Source organism: Diabrotica undecimpunctata, chromosome 3 (assembly GCF_040954645.1).
Source record: "Diabrotica undecimpunctata isolate CICGRU chromosome 3, icDiaUnde3, whole genome shotgun sequence".
Classification (NCBI taxonomy): domain Eukaryota; kingdom Metazoa; phylum Arthropoda; class Insecta; order Coleoptera; family Chrysomelidae; genus Diabrotica; species Diabrotica undecimpunctata.
This window is the reverse complement of record NC_092805.1, coordinates 78,539,852-78,551,964: the sequence shown is the minus strand read 5'-3', so window position 1 is coordinate 78,551,964 and position 12,113 is coordinate 78,539,852. Positions and strand designations below refer to the sequence as shown.

At 29.9% G+C, this 12,113-nt stretch overlaps 1 protein-coding gene across 1 annotated transcript in view; it reads left to right on the top strand.

The window, feature by feature from the left end:
• Positions 1 to 12,113, top strand: part of LOC140436941 (scavenger receptor class B member 1-like) — a 54,742-nt gene that overhangs the window by 29,968 nt on the left and 12,661 nt on the right. The window contains exons 2-7 of the mRNA XM_072526120.1: positions 1,839 to 1,930; positions 2,009 to 2,172; positions 2,510 to 2,651; positions 2,735 to 2,932; positions 6,554 to 6,681; positions 7,674 to 7,948. Coding sequence (XP_072382221.1) covers positions 1,839 to 1,930; positions 2,009 to 2,172; positions 2,510 to 2,651; positions 2,735 to 2,932; positions 6,554 to 6,681; positions 7,674 to 7,948 — 999 coding nt within the window. The remainder of the gene's footprint in view (positions 1 to 1,838; positions 1,931 to 2,008; positions 2,173 to 2,509; positions 2,652 to 2,734; positions 2,933 to 6,553; positions 6,682 to 7,673; positions 7,949 to 12,113) is intronic.

Genomic DNA, 12,113 nt, shown 5'->3' with positions numbered 1-12,113 from the left:
ATAATCTTTGAATTATAGTTTATTCGTCTTCCGGGTTTGGACCGTGTCATTTGTGAGTGACCCAAAAGTGGGTTCATCTTGAGATGAACCCACTTTTGGGTCACTCACAAATGACACGGTCCAAACCCGGAAGACGAATAAACTATAATTCTGACTCTGGCCGTGGAAGCCTACGATTTCAATAATCTTTGAGTTTATAAGTGCTATATTAGATCCACTGTTATAAATTCCAGTGACTCTATTACTGTTGATTGTAACAGTTAATTTAATTTTTGATGGTTAATCTAGTTTTTTGTTGTTCTTCCTTTTGATCATTAACAGCAACTTCGCCAACGTCTAATAAATTTACTGTTACTGTATCGTCGTCTTTCTATCGATTTCTGATTTCTATTTTCATTAAAACGAGTATCAGCCTTATGTGTAGCACATGTCACTTATCCTTCCCTTTTTTTCCCTAGGAAATGTTAATACATATATATCTACGTAGCTAATTCATAAGCTGTTATGACCAAGTAGTATTTATGCTCTCTTTATCCAAACGATCTTGAATGTTTAATGGTAGACTTACCACAATGTGATTTATGCGTGATTGATGTAACATCAGTCTCTAACAACATCCTTTCTTTTTTTAGTGCATATTGTAGAAAATAATTGTTTATATACTTATAAGTGCTAAATACGCTGTTCGCCAACTTTTATCTCCATAAGATTCTAAAAAGCAATTTTCATATTCGGAACATGCTCCATGCACAGTTAATTTACATAAAGTTAAGCTATACCATTCTATAACATTATGTTCCAGAAAAAGATTCAATATTTGTAATTTTGTTTCGTCTGATGTTAGTTTATGTCTCTGGCACTCATTTTTAAAATTATTTATCCATTCTCTAGCATTTGCTTTATCTTGAAATTTATTTAAAACACAATGGCTTTTAGCTTTGAATTCGGGAGATATCCAACTCCCTGTTCTCTTTTGTCTTCAGTTATCCTCTAAATAACAATTTTTTAAAAACAGAATTACAATCTTCGTCTAAATATAAATTAGAAATCTCAGGAGTTAATTAAATAGGGATGTTTCTATACTGGTCCACTTTTATTAAAGTTTTACTTGCTTTTTTGACAGTACTAGTGTCAAATAACTTTTTATGGTGTTGTAAATTTTGTAAGTTTGTTGGAAACAAATAAATAATATCATCTGATAATAATCTAATTGTTGTAGTTTAACTAGCTTTAATATTTATGTCCACAATATGACCAAACATTGATTTATAATGTTAAAATCTTGTGCGGAACTCGGGTAACAGGCAAACACCATTTTTTCTCCTTAAAGACCAATGCAATAAGAACAGTTTATTATGTTTACATACCTTAAGAAAATCGATTTTATAAGTCTTCTCATCCAAATAAATTTTGATTACCAATAATAAAAACAAATATTAAAAGAGAAAGTATTATTAAATTAGATTTTAGTGAAATTTACAAAACAAAAATGTCAATTTATGATTTTTTCTATTTATGTGTAATGTTCTTATAGTCTTTTACATTTCACCTCAACAACTCATAAATGTTTTTATTTTTACATTATATATTTTATATATGGTAATAAAATATATTTTATTTCTTTTTTGTGTTATGTTTCCAATTATTACTAATATGTTTAACAGTAGTAAAAACATTAAATACAGCCGTAAACTTAACCATTATGCATATGTATAACTTGTTATATTTTGCTACTATATTCTAACGAGTTTTGTTAGTAAACTTGTACTGAAATTTTTGAGTACATATCTAATTTCTATTGTTAATTTTTTTTTTTAACATTATTGTTTTTTTTTCAGTTACTGCTGGTCTGTCCCTTTTATTCTCAATGAGTTTTCTTGGAACAATCATGATGTGGTTTACCGAATCGTTTGACAACTTTTTAATATCGGTAAGTACAAAACTAATGACAAATTAACAAGATATTTTATTTCGTTTATATTAACTCTTACTATCCTTTATTATTAAGCAAATGGCTCTGTCAAATAATACAGATACGTTTACTATGTGGAAAAAACCATCAGTACATGTAATATATAACGTGTACATATTTAACTACACCAATGTAGAAGATTTTAGAGATGGATACGCAGAGAAACTGCATGTAGAAGAAGTTGGACCTTATGCATATGAGTAAGTGAACATTTAGGTTTTAATATTTATCTCGATTATATCTTTTATATTTTATTACATATGGTTACTACGTTCATTGATATCATTCCTTTCAGGAAGGCTTAAGTCTCGATGCTTTACTGATGCAATTAGCATCATTCTTCCTTCTTGCTGTTAATTTGCTTATTCAATTTTTTTTTTAATTTTTAGTTGATAATATATTTTTTCCTTTAAAGGTGTTTATATTTCATTCAAAAAACTTTGTTAGCATTTTAATAGTCTTCCTAATCCTTCCTATCTAAATACATTTATTCAGTTTCTGTTAAAACTGATAAGAGAAATATTTTTAAATTTTTAGAGAACATCTCGAAAGGATTGATTTGGAATTTCCCACTGATAACTTTATCTCATATAAAGAAAGGAAAAGTTACGTGTTTAAGCCTGAGCTAACAAAAGGGCGTCAGAACGATCAGCTTATTGTACCAAATATGGCAGTGTTTGTAAGTATTTAGGATTGATATATTACAACTGTATACTATGTTTTTATGTACCTATGTAGTAAATTTTTTATTTTTTCTTTTAGAGTGGAGCTGCCTTTACCAAACCCCACAACTACTTTAATCGTTTGGCATTTTCTGGTTTACTATCAGGAATGGACGAAGAACCATTTTTGACAATAGCTGCAGATTCCTTTATAACTGGATATAAAGATCGTTTATATGATTTAGCTAAAGCTTTTATGCCCGATAATATGCCGGTACAAATGGGTGTATTGGCTCCTGTAAGTAAATTTTAGTAAATTAGCTAAGTTAAGGTAGGGATCTATAAAGACGATAAAGATTAAATTGCAGAAAATGTTCACGAAGCAAAAATATATAAACTCGACAAAAATATGTAATATAAAGAGTAAACGAACTGGAAATGAGGATCTGCCGACAAAAGTTGTGAATAAGTTTGAGAAGCAGAACTACTATCGAATATATATTAAACCGTAGGAACTGACGGCCTTTATAGGTCACACCATTTCAGTTCGAAAAACTTATTAATTGTGTGTCTAATGCACCAATGGGAGCTTAAAAAACTTTACGTAATATTAGAAGGTATTATCAAAGTAAATACAATGAGAGAAAAAAACCATTGCTCTGTAAAATAATAGATTGAACCTACACATTAGTATTATTGTATTACTGCAGTCATTTTAGTATTATTTTAGAGTTAAAAACGTTATCCTTATTCTTTATTCAACTGCAGAAAAATACTTTTGTTATACCTAACATTATTTTTCTCACCCTGAGTTAAGCAAACTATACGCACAAAAATACAAAAGAATACACACAAAAAAGACACCTACACACATACAGTACTATTAGAGCTTCAAGAGTTATATACGTTTTTATGTTTATTTTTTCCATATTTGACCTGTAGTTTGTTAAATTAATATCATCACCCCTCGTTGCGGTTGATCTCTTGACATTTTTGCATTCTAAAGTCTCTAGTGTCCAATCTTCTTGTTGTATTTATTTAGACTATTAAATAGTCTTGACAAATTTTGACAAATTTTGTCTGTATTTACTTTTGTATTCAATTTGTTTTTTCCACATTGGACCTGCAGTTTACTTAATATCGTCGCTCCATCTTGTTTGTTATCGATGCTTTAATATTTTTGCGATATTATGGTCTTCAGTGTTTAATCTCTCGATTTGGTCTTCTATGGTCATATATTTTGTCCATCACATCTATTTAGTTTTAGTTTTAAGCGTGTTCTTTGGCGTCTGTAGTTTTAAATATGTTTTTTATTAATTCATTTGTCTTATGGAGGACTAATATTTTGTTTAAATGTTTTATGCGATGGAACTCTCGATACCCTTTTTATCATTCGGTATGCATCCACTAAATGTCTCGATTGGGAAGTTACTTAATGTATTTAAGATAAAGTAGTAAATCAAAAAATGTTTTTTCAGTCACATATAAGTTTAAAATAAGTTGGTTTTTGACTTTTCGATTTCCACTTCGGAAATCGTTCTCAAAATACACATCGAGTGGAAATCGAAACATTAAAAATAACCATATTTTAAACTTGTATTGTGACTTATTTCCAACAAAAATAGTAATTGCATCAAAATGCCACAAGAAAATAGCTTCAGAACAACCCTAATTTTTTTTTTAATTAGATGTTGCTTCTATAATAATTGGTACATTATTTTTAAGAAATGAAGACATTATAAAAGGCCTAACACAAAAATTCAAAACGACAAAATAAATTAGGTATAGCACATGTATTTAGCTGTTGTTGCAGACTGTATACATATACTTGATAGACCTCAGAGCGGGCAACTCGAATGAATGGTCTGATATAAAATCGAACCAGGATTCCAGCAGAGCTTTAAGTGTTTTGGTTTTGAAGTTTTGTTTGTACCAAACAATAAGCTATTTAGTCTATAATTTTGCAAAAATATATTACTTTAATATGATTTGGTTAACATAATCAAATATGTTTTATCCACTCTGCAAGATGTAATCTGAGGCGTGTAGTTTACTTCAAGGCGCGCATTAAAAGTTTTTTACTAATAATATAAGAAAAACATATTTTTGGTAAAAATTAGCTTTATTGTTCCTCATCTTATTCGCCTTTACGATTAATACTCTTTTATAATTAAACTAACTAATCATTCAGGCGTTTATGTCAGTCCGAAAAAGGTAATCTCTTAGTCATTCAAAAGTTCCAAGCAAATTTAGTCTGATGTCTCAAAACGTTTACTGCGTAGCATGTTTTTGATTTTCGTGAGCTTAAAAAAATTGCAAGGTGCCAACTGCCAACTGTATGCAGGATGGCCCACCAAATTGGTGTTTTTCACCTTCAAATACTCGGATCTTATATGTGCCGTATAAGAGCTGACATTATCCTGAAAGAGGATGCAAAGATTTCGGTTGTTTTTGCGAAGTTTTTCAGTCACTTTTAGCAAACAAATAGTAGACGATTAAGTATTGACAGTTATATCACTCTTTAATGAACTCGTAGCAACATGTTCCTTTTTTTCAAAAAACTTGCGCTATTTGTTTGTTAATGCAGACTACTTTGGTTGATATTGGCTCGAATTGAAGCACACATACCGTTAATTAGTTTTTCGTTTCCCGTTCGTAGTATATATCATATTTTTTCGCCAGTCGCGATGTTTCATACTAAATTTGAGCCATTAAATAATTTGAGTGTGCATATTTTTCTTACTGTCAAATGCTCATGCAAAGTTGTTTGTATTTGACTCATACCTAGTCTTAACGATGCATGAATTTTATAATAAGTAACATGTCGTTGTGATTTAATGGAGCCGCGTACAGCATCAATGTTTTCCGTAACAACAACCGGACGGCTTCACGGAATCCGTCACTGAAACTGGTGCTTACTTTATTACGAAGACCATGACAAAGTCAATAAATACATTGATCTTAAGTTAAGTAAACTTTAATGTTGTATAAAATCATTGCACGAAATTTTTCAGGAGAGATTTTAATCATTTCACGAAATTTATTGTTTTGAAAATTTGCGCTTGATAAACCACGCGATAGATTTTAATGTATCAATGTTTTTATCATACAAAATGTCAAAATTTACAAAAACCATATTTATATAGTCAAGCAACTTCGGCTAGATAGGTATGTAGCAAACTGTTAGACTTACGCCTAGTAAGATTTAGTTTATTAATCGGTTTGGCAGTTTTTGAAGTGGGTATTGGTTATTCTATGAGACCTTTGTATCTTCTTTACAAAATGAAGACGTCTATCATAACTGAACTAAAAAATAAATTTTTAATGAAAATCAAAGGAAAACTATAGTTAACGAAACAGAAGCACTTATGTGATAAATATTTAGTAATAAATCAATATTTAGGAACCGTTAAAAAATTTAGAAGAGACGAGATGTATTGCCCATTTAGATTAAACATGAAAAGAAGACGCCATATTGAGTAAAGATAGAAATATTATAAAATTTTTAGTAAGAATTTTTAGAAGAATGCTGAACTGGATTAAATACTTCTAAATATCATTTCGAACCTGTGATGTCATGGGGCTGGTCCGTTATTTTCGTAACTAGATCATTATGGAATTTAGGTGCGTATTGTTAATTGAATATATTATACTGGGAAGTATACAGAGTACATAAGTACGTAGTGCAGGAAAAATACTTAAACTAGGCATTTTAAAACATACATATCAGGGAATAAATTTTGACAGAATATTATTACTTATTTATATCTGGAAATATTTGGAATATTAATACAATTTATGTGCCTGTATTAGTAATCTAATAAATTATTATAGAAGTTGTTTTTAAAATACGGTTTATACTTGGTTAACCTAATATGTTAATATCTAGAATGCTCATCTTGTGGTTTTGTTATTTTAGAAAATCGGCCAAACTCCATACAGGATAACTATCAATAATGGAAAGGATGATATTGATCGTTTGGGGATTGTAGAAAAATTTAATGGAGAAACCGAGTTAGACTATTATGCCGGTGGCGAGTGTAACAGGTAAATTGCAAATACAATTCTATAATACAATAATACTTTAAATATTCAATGTAGTTAAGAGTAGGTAATTAGTATCTAAGTTTGTTGATCTTTGTTACCTTATTAAGCAACGCTACCAAGAAAATTTCATATTTTATAGACTGTATTACTAGTTATTTTGATCCATGTTCTTATTTCTCTTATACAAGTTTCTAAATATTTATAGTTTTTTATTTCCCTAAATGCACTCATTTGAGAGATATATTAAGATGTATATTTTTTTGTAATTACTATATCTCCAGTGATGTCCCATCTAATGAAGTGTTAGGTAGATTTTTAAGTTTCTTAGCTACTCTCGTTTTTGATTTTCTCAATAAAATACATCCAACGCTTGCTTCCTGTCTATATCTGTATTTAGTTTTTCATCCGAGCATTTACCTCTACCTTGTGTCGGTTGTTGGTTTTTCTTTTGGTAGTACGTAAATACATTTAATTATATTGTGTTTTTTAAGCGATTAAGGTTTATTTGATATTCTTCACTTTATTTACAATGCTCTGTTAGCTACTTCTCTTTCGGTTCTTTTATTTCTTTTTAATTGGTTTTTGTATTTCTTTGTATTTTATGCGGTATTTTACTGTGAAAGACTCCTATCTTTATACCACTTATTATACAGTTGCTTTTTTTGGAGTAATTATGTACTAAAGTAACATTAAACCGAATGTAGAAATTTATTAGGAAAGTTAAGACTTATCAAACAGTAAAAAATAACTCTTCGTTTTCCAATGCCCTTACTAATTAACATAGTTTTGTTATTCCGTTATTTATCGATAATGTCAATTATATTTGTATTTAAAAAACTTCGAATACTTCGAAAACTTGCAAAAATAACATATCAGTATAATCAATAAAGAAAACGTTTAAATTCAAAAAAAAGTTTAACCTATAAAATCATTTTAAAAAAATTAAAATACATCGAAACCAGTACTATAAGACTATTTTATTTCCTTTTTAGTATCAAATCAACAGATGGCTCAATACACCCACCCAGAAAGGTCCAGAAAAAAGAACCTCTTCATTATCTCTTCCCTGAAGGATGTCGACGATTTCCTCTAATCTTTAATACAGAAACCACCGTAATAGACGGTAAAGTCCCAGCTTATCAATACATACACCCAGAAGACTTGTTCGATTCCGCTGATGAGAAACCCGAAAATGGCTGTTTCTGCAGTATGGATAGCGCTCAATGTCCTCTAAAAGGTGTTTACAACGCAACTGCATGCAACTATGGTAAGTAAAACTATAGCGTCTTTGGTATTATACCCGTTTAGCCGTCAGTTAGGTGTTTTTTATCGTAACTATTCCAGATATTTTATTTGCACCCTTGCCTAATCTTTTTAGCGCATCGCCTTCACTAATTTATTTCCTGTTTTATTTAATGTTTACAAAAAATCTTAATAATTCTTAAATATTAAGACAATATCAAAAATATCAAAAATACAAACAAAAAGGAAATGGACCGTGCACGACAAACGAAATATTAGAAATGTTGAATGTCATGCTATAATATGCGATCAGTTGTAACGAAAGATATGAAAATTTTTATTTAAAATATCTTTTATAAAACACTACAGAACGTTTTCGGACTAATAAGTCCATCATCAGCGCAGATACCTGTACATGAGTGAACTTACTAAATATGTGGGTAAATACTTTCGATTGATAGGTCTCGTCTCACTGTTACTGACAATTATATATAACAAAAATATATGAAAATACGTGAAGAAAATATGGACCCAGCACAGTTTGATTTCAATTATATGGAAACCCGAGACGCTGTGTTCAGATTCATTTTGCTCATGCAAAAGTGTCGGAAGCAACAATAATATGCCCATTCATATTTAGACGGGTCCATTGTCTCATTTTTCTCGTCCAGGATAGCTATTTTTATTTGTTCGTTCCACGGTAATCTGAAACGTCCTCTTTTGTCCTACTATTTGGTTTCCATTTTCAAGTACTCATCGGTATTCTCGTCTCGTCCATCCTTCGCACATGAGAGTAATTTTCATTTTCTTATTTCGTCATTTATTGTCTTCGTTAGGCTCATTAGTTCTTTAATTCGTTCATTTCTCACTTTGTCCAGTAGTATTAATCTGCCGATTTTTCTTCAAAAGATCATTTTCTTTGCATTTATTTTATTTTTCATTCTTTTATTTATTACCCACGTCTCTGAGCCATACAGTGAACAGCTTTTCCTTATTAGCTTAAAGATTTTGTGTTAAGTTTTGTATAGTAATAGCGTCGCTTTATATAATTGAGTGTAATTAATTGAATTTATTTAAAAAATCCTTTATAAAAAGGTATATTTATTAAAAAAAATCTCTTTTGGGCTACATCACAGAACATTTTCAAAATTAAAATTCCTTCATCAGTGCTTTTACCAGATATAAATGAGTGAAGCCATTAAATATATGGGTAAAAACTCTTTAAATGTTATTAACGCTATATATTACATTATTGCTTATAATGTTATATGGTGTTAAAGTGTTAAAAAGATTTACTTCATGGCAACGTAAAACTCCCAACTACGGTTGCTGGCCCTGAGACGTCATTTCTATACGAACCTTACGTGGCGTTTCTATAAATAAATATACTTTTTTATACAGGACTTTTTAAATAACATTTTTGTGAATTATAGTATACAGCCGACTACAGGAAATTCATTTTCCTTGTTGACTGTAATTGTCGTGTCTTTCCTTTCTTTATTATATTCATTATATCCGTTTCATCTGATCATGTACTTCCTAAAGTTACCGTAAGTATTTATATTCATTTTTTTTTTTTTTATTGAGCTGTTATTTATCTTCAGGTCTTCTACGGCGTTTCCAATGACCACGTATTCCGTTTTATTATAGTTATTTTCCAAACCCCATCTTACAAATTCTTCTTCCAGCTTTTTTATTTTATAGACAGTCGTTTTTGTCTTTTGCTAAAATGATCATCGGCAAACAAAAAGCTATGGACGTAGTTATCGTTTTATCTTTTTTATACCCATTTGTTCACATTTATCATTCCAGCTTTTTAGTTTTTTATCTATGTAAAGACTATATAAGGTTGGTAATAGGCATCATTGTCACTGTTTTTTTTTTTCGACCAAAAATGGTTCTGAGTAGTTCTATCAGACTTTAAATCTACATTTATTGTCTTCATTAACTAATTTTACGGCATTTACGTAGGTGTTATCTATTCCGTTATTTTCCATAGCTTTCCCCAGGTTGTTCACTGGTACACTATCATAGGCCTTTCAGAGGTCCATGAATACAATTTCCAATTCAACGTTAATTGTTTTTTTTTATAAGCTGTTTAATAGAAAATATATTCAGTACATGGGCGTCCTGAAAGAAAATCACTCTGTTCTTAAGTTAGCAGCTATTCTATCTACATATTTAACACTTTATGATTAAATGGGTACTGTAGTATTTATTCTTTGTATCTCTATAGACGTCTCAGGTTAATCATTTTTTTAATATCTCATATGAATTTTTTTTCCTTATAAAAATTTAAGCTTTTATTTGTTCTTCAAGATAAAACTTTCTTTTAATACAACAATATAACTAGTCGAAATAAGTTACCTGTTCTAGAATTTATTCTTTAAGGCAACATGACTTTTTGTTTATTCTTGATTGCCTTACCTAAATTTGAGGAGTTTAGACGTAGGGCTACGGTAGTGTAACGAGTCCGTTACTTTAATAATCCGTAAACATTTTTAAATACAATTTTAAAATCCCAATCCTCTTAATGCTTTTCTGAATTTTGAATTTCTAAGTTGGCTTAAACAGCGACACCTACGATGATGTAGGGCAACATGATCATCCGGCTAGCAATTAACGCTCATTCTGGTTTTAACCTTTTGGTAGACAACATCGTTTAACAAAAAAAAAAGGGTAGGCGACAGAAGAAGGCTAAATTTGTTTTAAAGAATATTAATTTCGTTGGGAAGGAAGAATATATACAATTTTAGTTGTTTCGTAGTGTATACCCGTTGATTTATAAGCCACTTCTAGTCGGTAAGTTGATTCAATTATAAATAACAGTGTAAAAACCATCAGCCATTTTAACTTCTATAATATCGTCATTTTTCCCTTCGTTAGGGATATATCTATCTGTCATTTATCACATTATTTCATTAAGAAACATTCTGGATTTAGATATAGTAATGTTATAAAATCATATCAATTTTCTATTTTACTTCCCGGCCTTAAAAACATATAATTAATTAGGTATCCATTCTTTCCTGACTATGTTCAATTGTAATTACAAAAGATTTCCTTTAGCTGATTTCTTAGTCTCACTCATGTTAAGATATTCTTGACATTGCTACCTTTATGGCTAGCATAGTTAGATTGCTTTCTGAAATTAGTAATTTATATTTTAGTCAACAAATGACCGTTTACAGTTACATTCACTTCTTTCCTTAGGCATTCACTTATTGATTTTGGATTCAGAATTAGAACATATCTTGTTCTTTCGTAGTAATGTCAGAACGAATTAGTAATTTGCAGTTTCTACAGAAATTGGCCTGTTCGTTCTTGATATTTTGTTTGTTGATTACTTACTTATTATTTACTTGATTACTTACTTCTTTAACTATTACTTTTTGGATATGTTAAGTAGTTATTATTGGCTTACTAAATGCCTTGTCACTCACTTATGTCTGATATTCTTATAAATCTGTTGTAGCTACCTGCTATAGTTAGTGAATATCAGCATGAGTTAATTTGTTTGATGTTGATTTAGATTCAATGATTTAGTCTATGAATATTGTGGTGTAGGCACATATTACTGGATGTGGGTATATGTTGACCTAATTTATTTAGATTATTTTGATTATAGTGTGAATTGGTTACTCATTTGCCTGGTTGATTATATCTTTGGATATGCTATTCTATAAATCTGTTGTCCACTGGTTGATCAATTTTGGATTTAGTACCCAATTCAACACTTAAACTGGTCCATATATATTTGGCATTTTTCTTATTGTTACTTTTTGGATTATTTGGTTAAAGTAAGAGATTGGTGACTCATTTGCCTGGTTGATTATATCTTTGGATATGCTATTCTATAAATCTGTTGTCCACTGGTTGATCAATTTTGGATTTAGTACCCAATTCAACACTTAAACTGGTCCATATATATTTGGCATTTTTCTTATTGTTACTTTTTGGATTATTTGGTTAGAGTAAGAGATTGGTGACTCATTTGCCTGGTTGATTATATCTTTGGATATGCTATTCTATAAATCTGTTGTCCACTGGTTGATCAATTTCGGATTTAGTGGCCAATTCAATACTTAAATAATTAGTATATATGTTTTGATTTTTTTTATCGTTACTTATAAATTGTGAATCGGTCCACACCTCTGCATGATTGATTATCTTTGGATATTCTACTATAA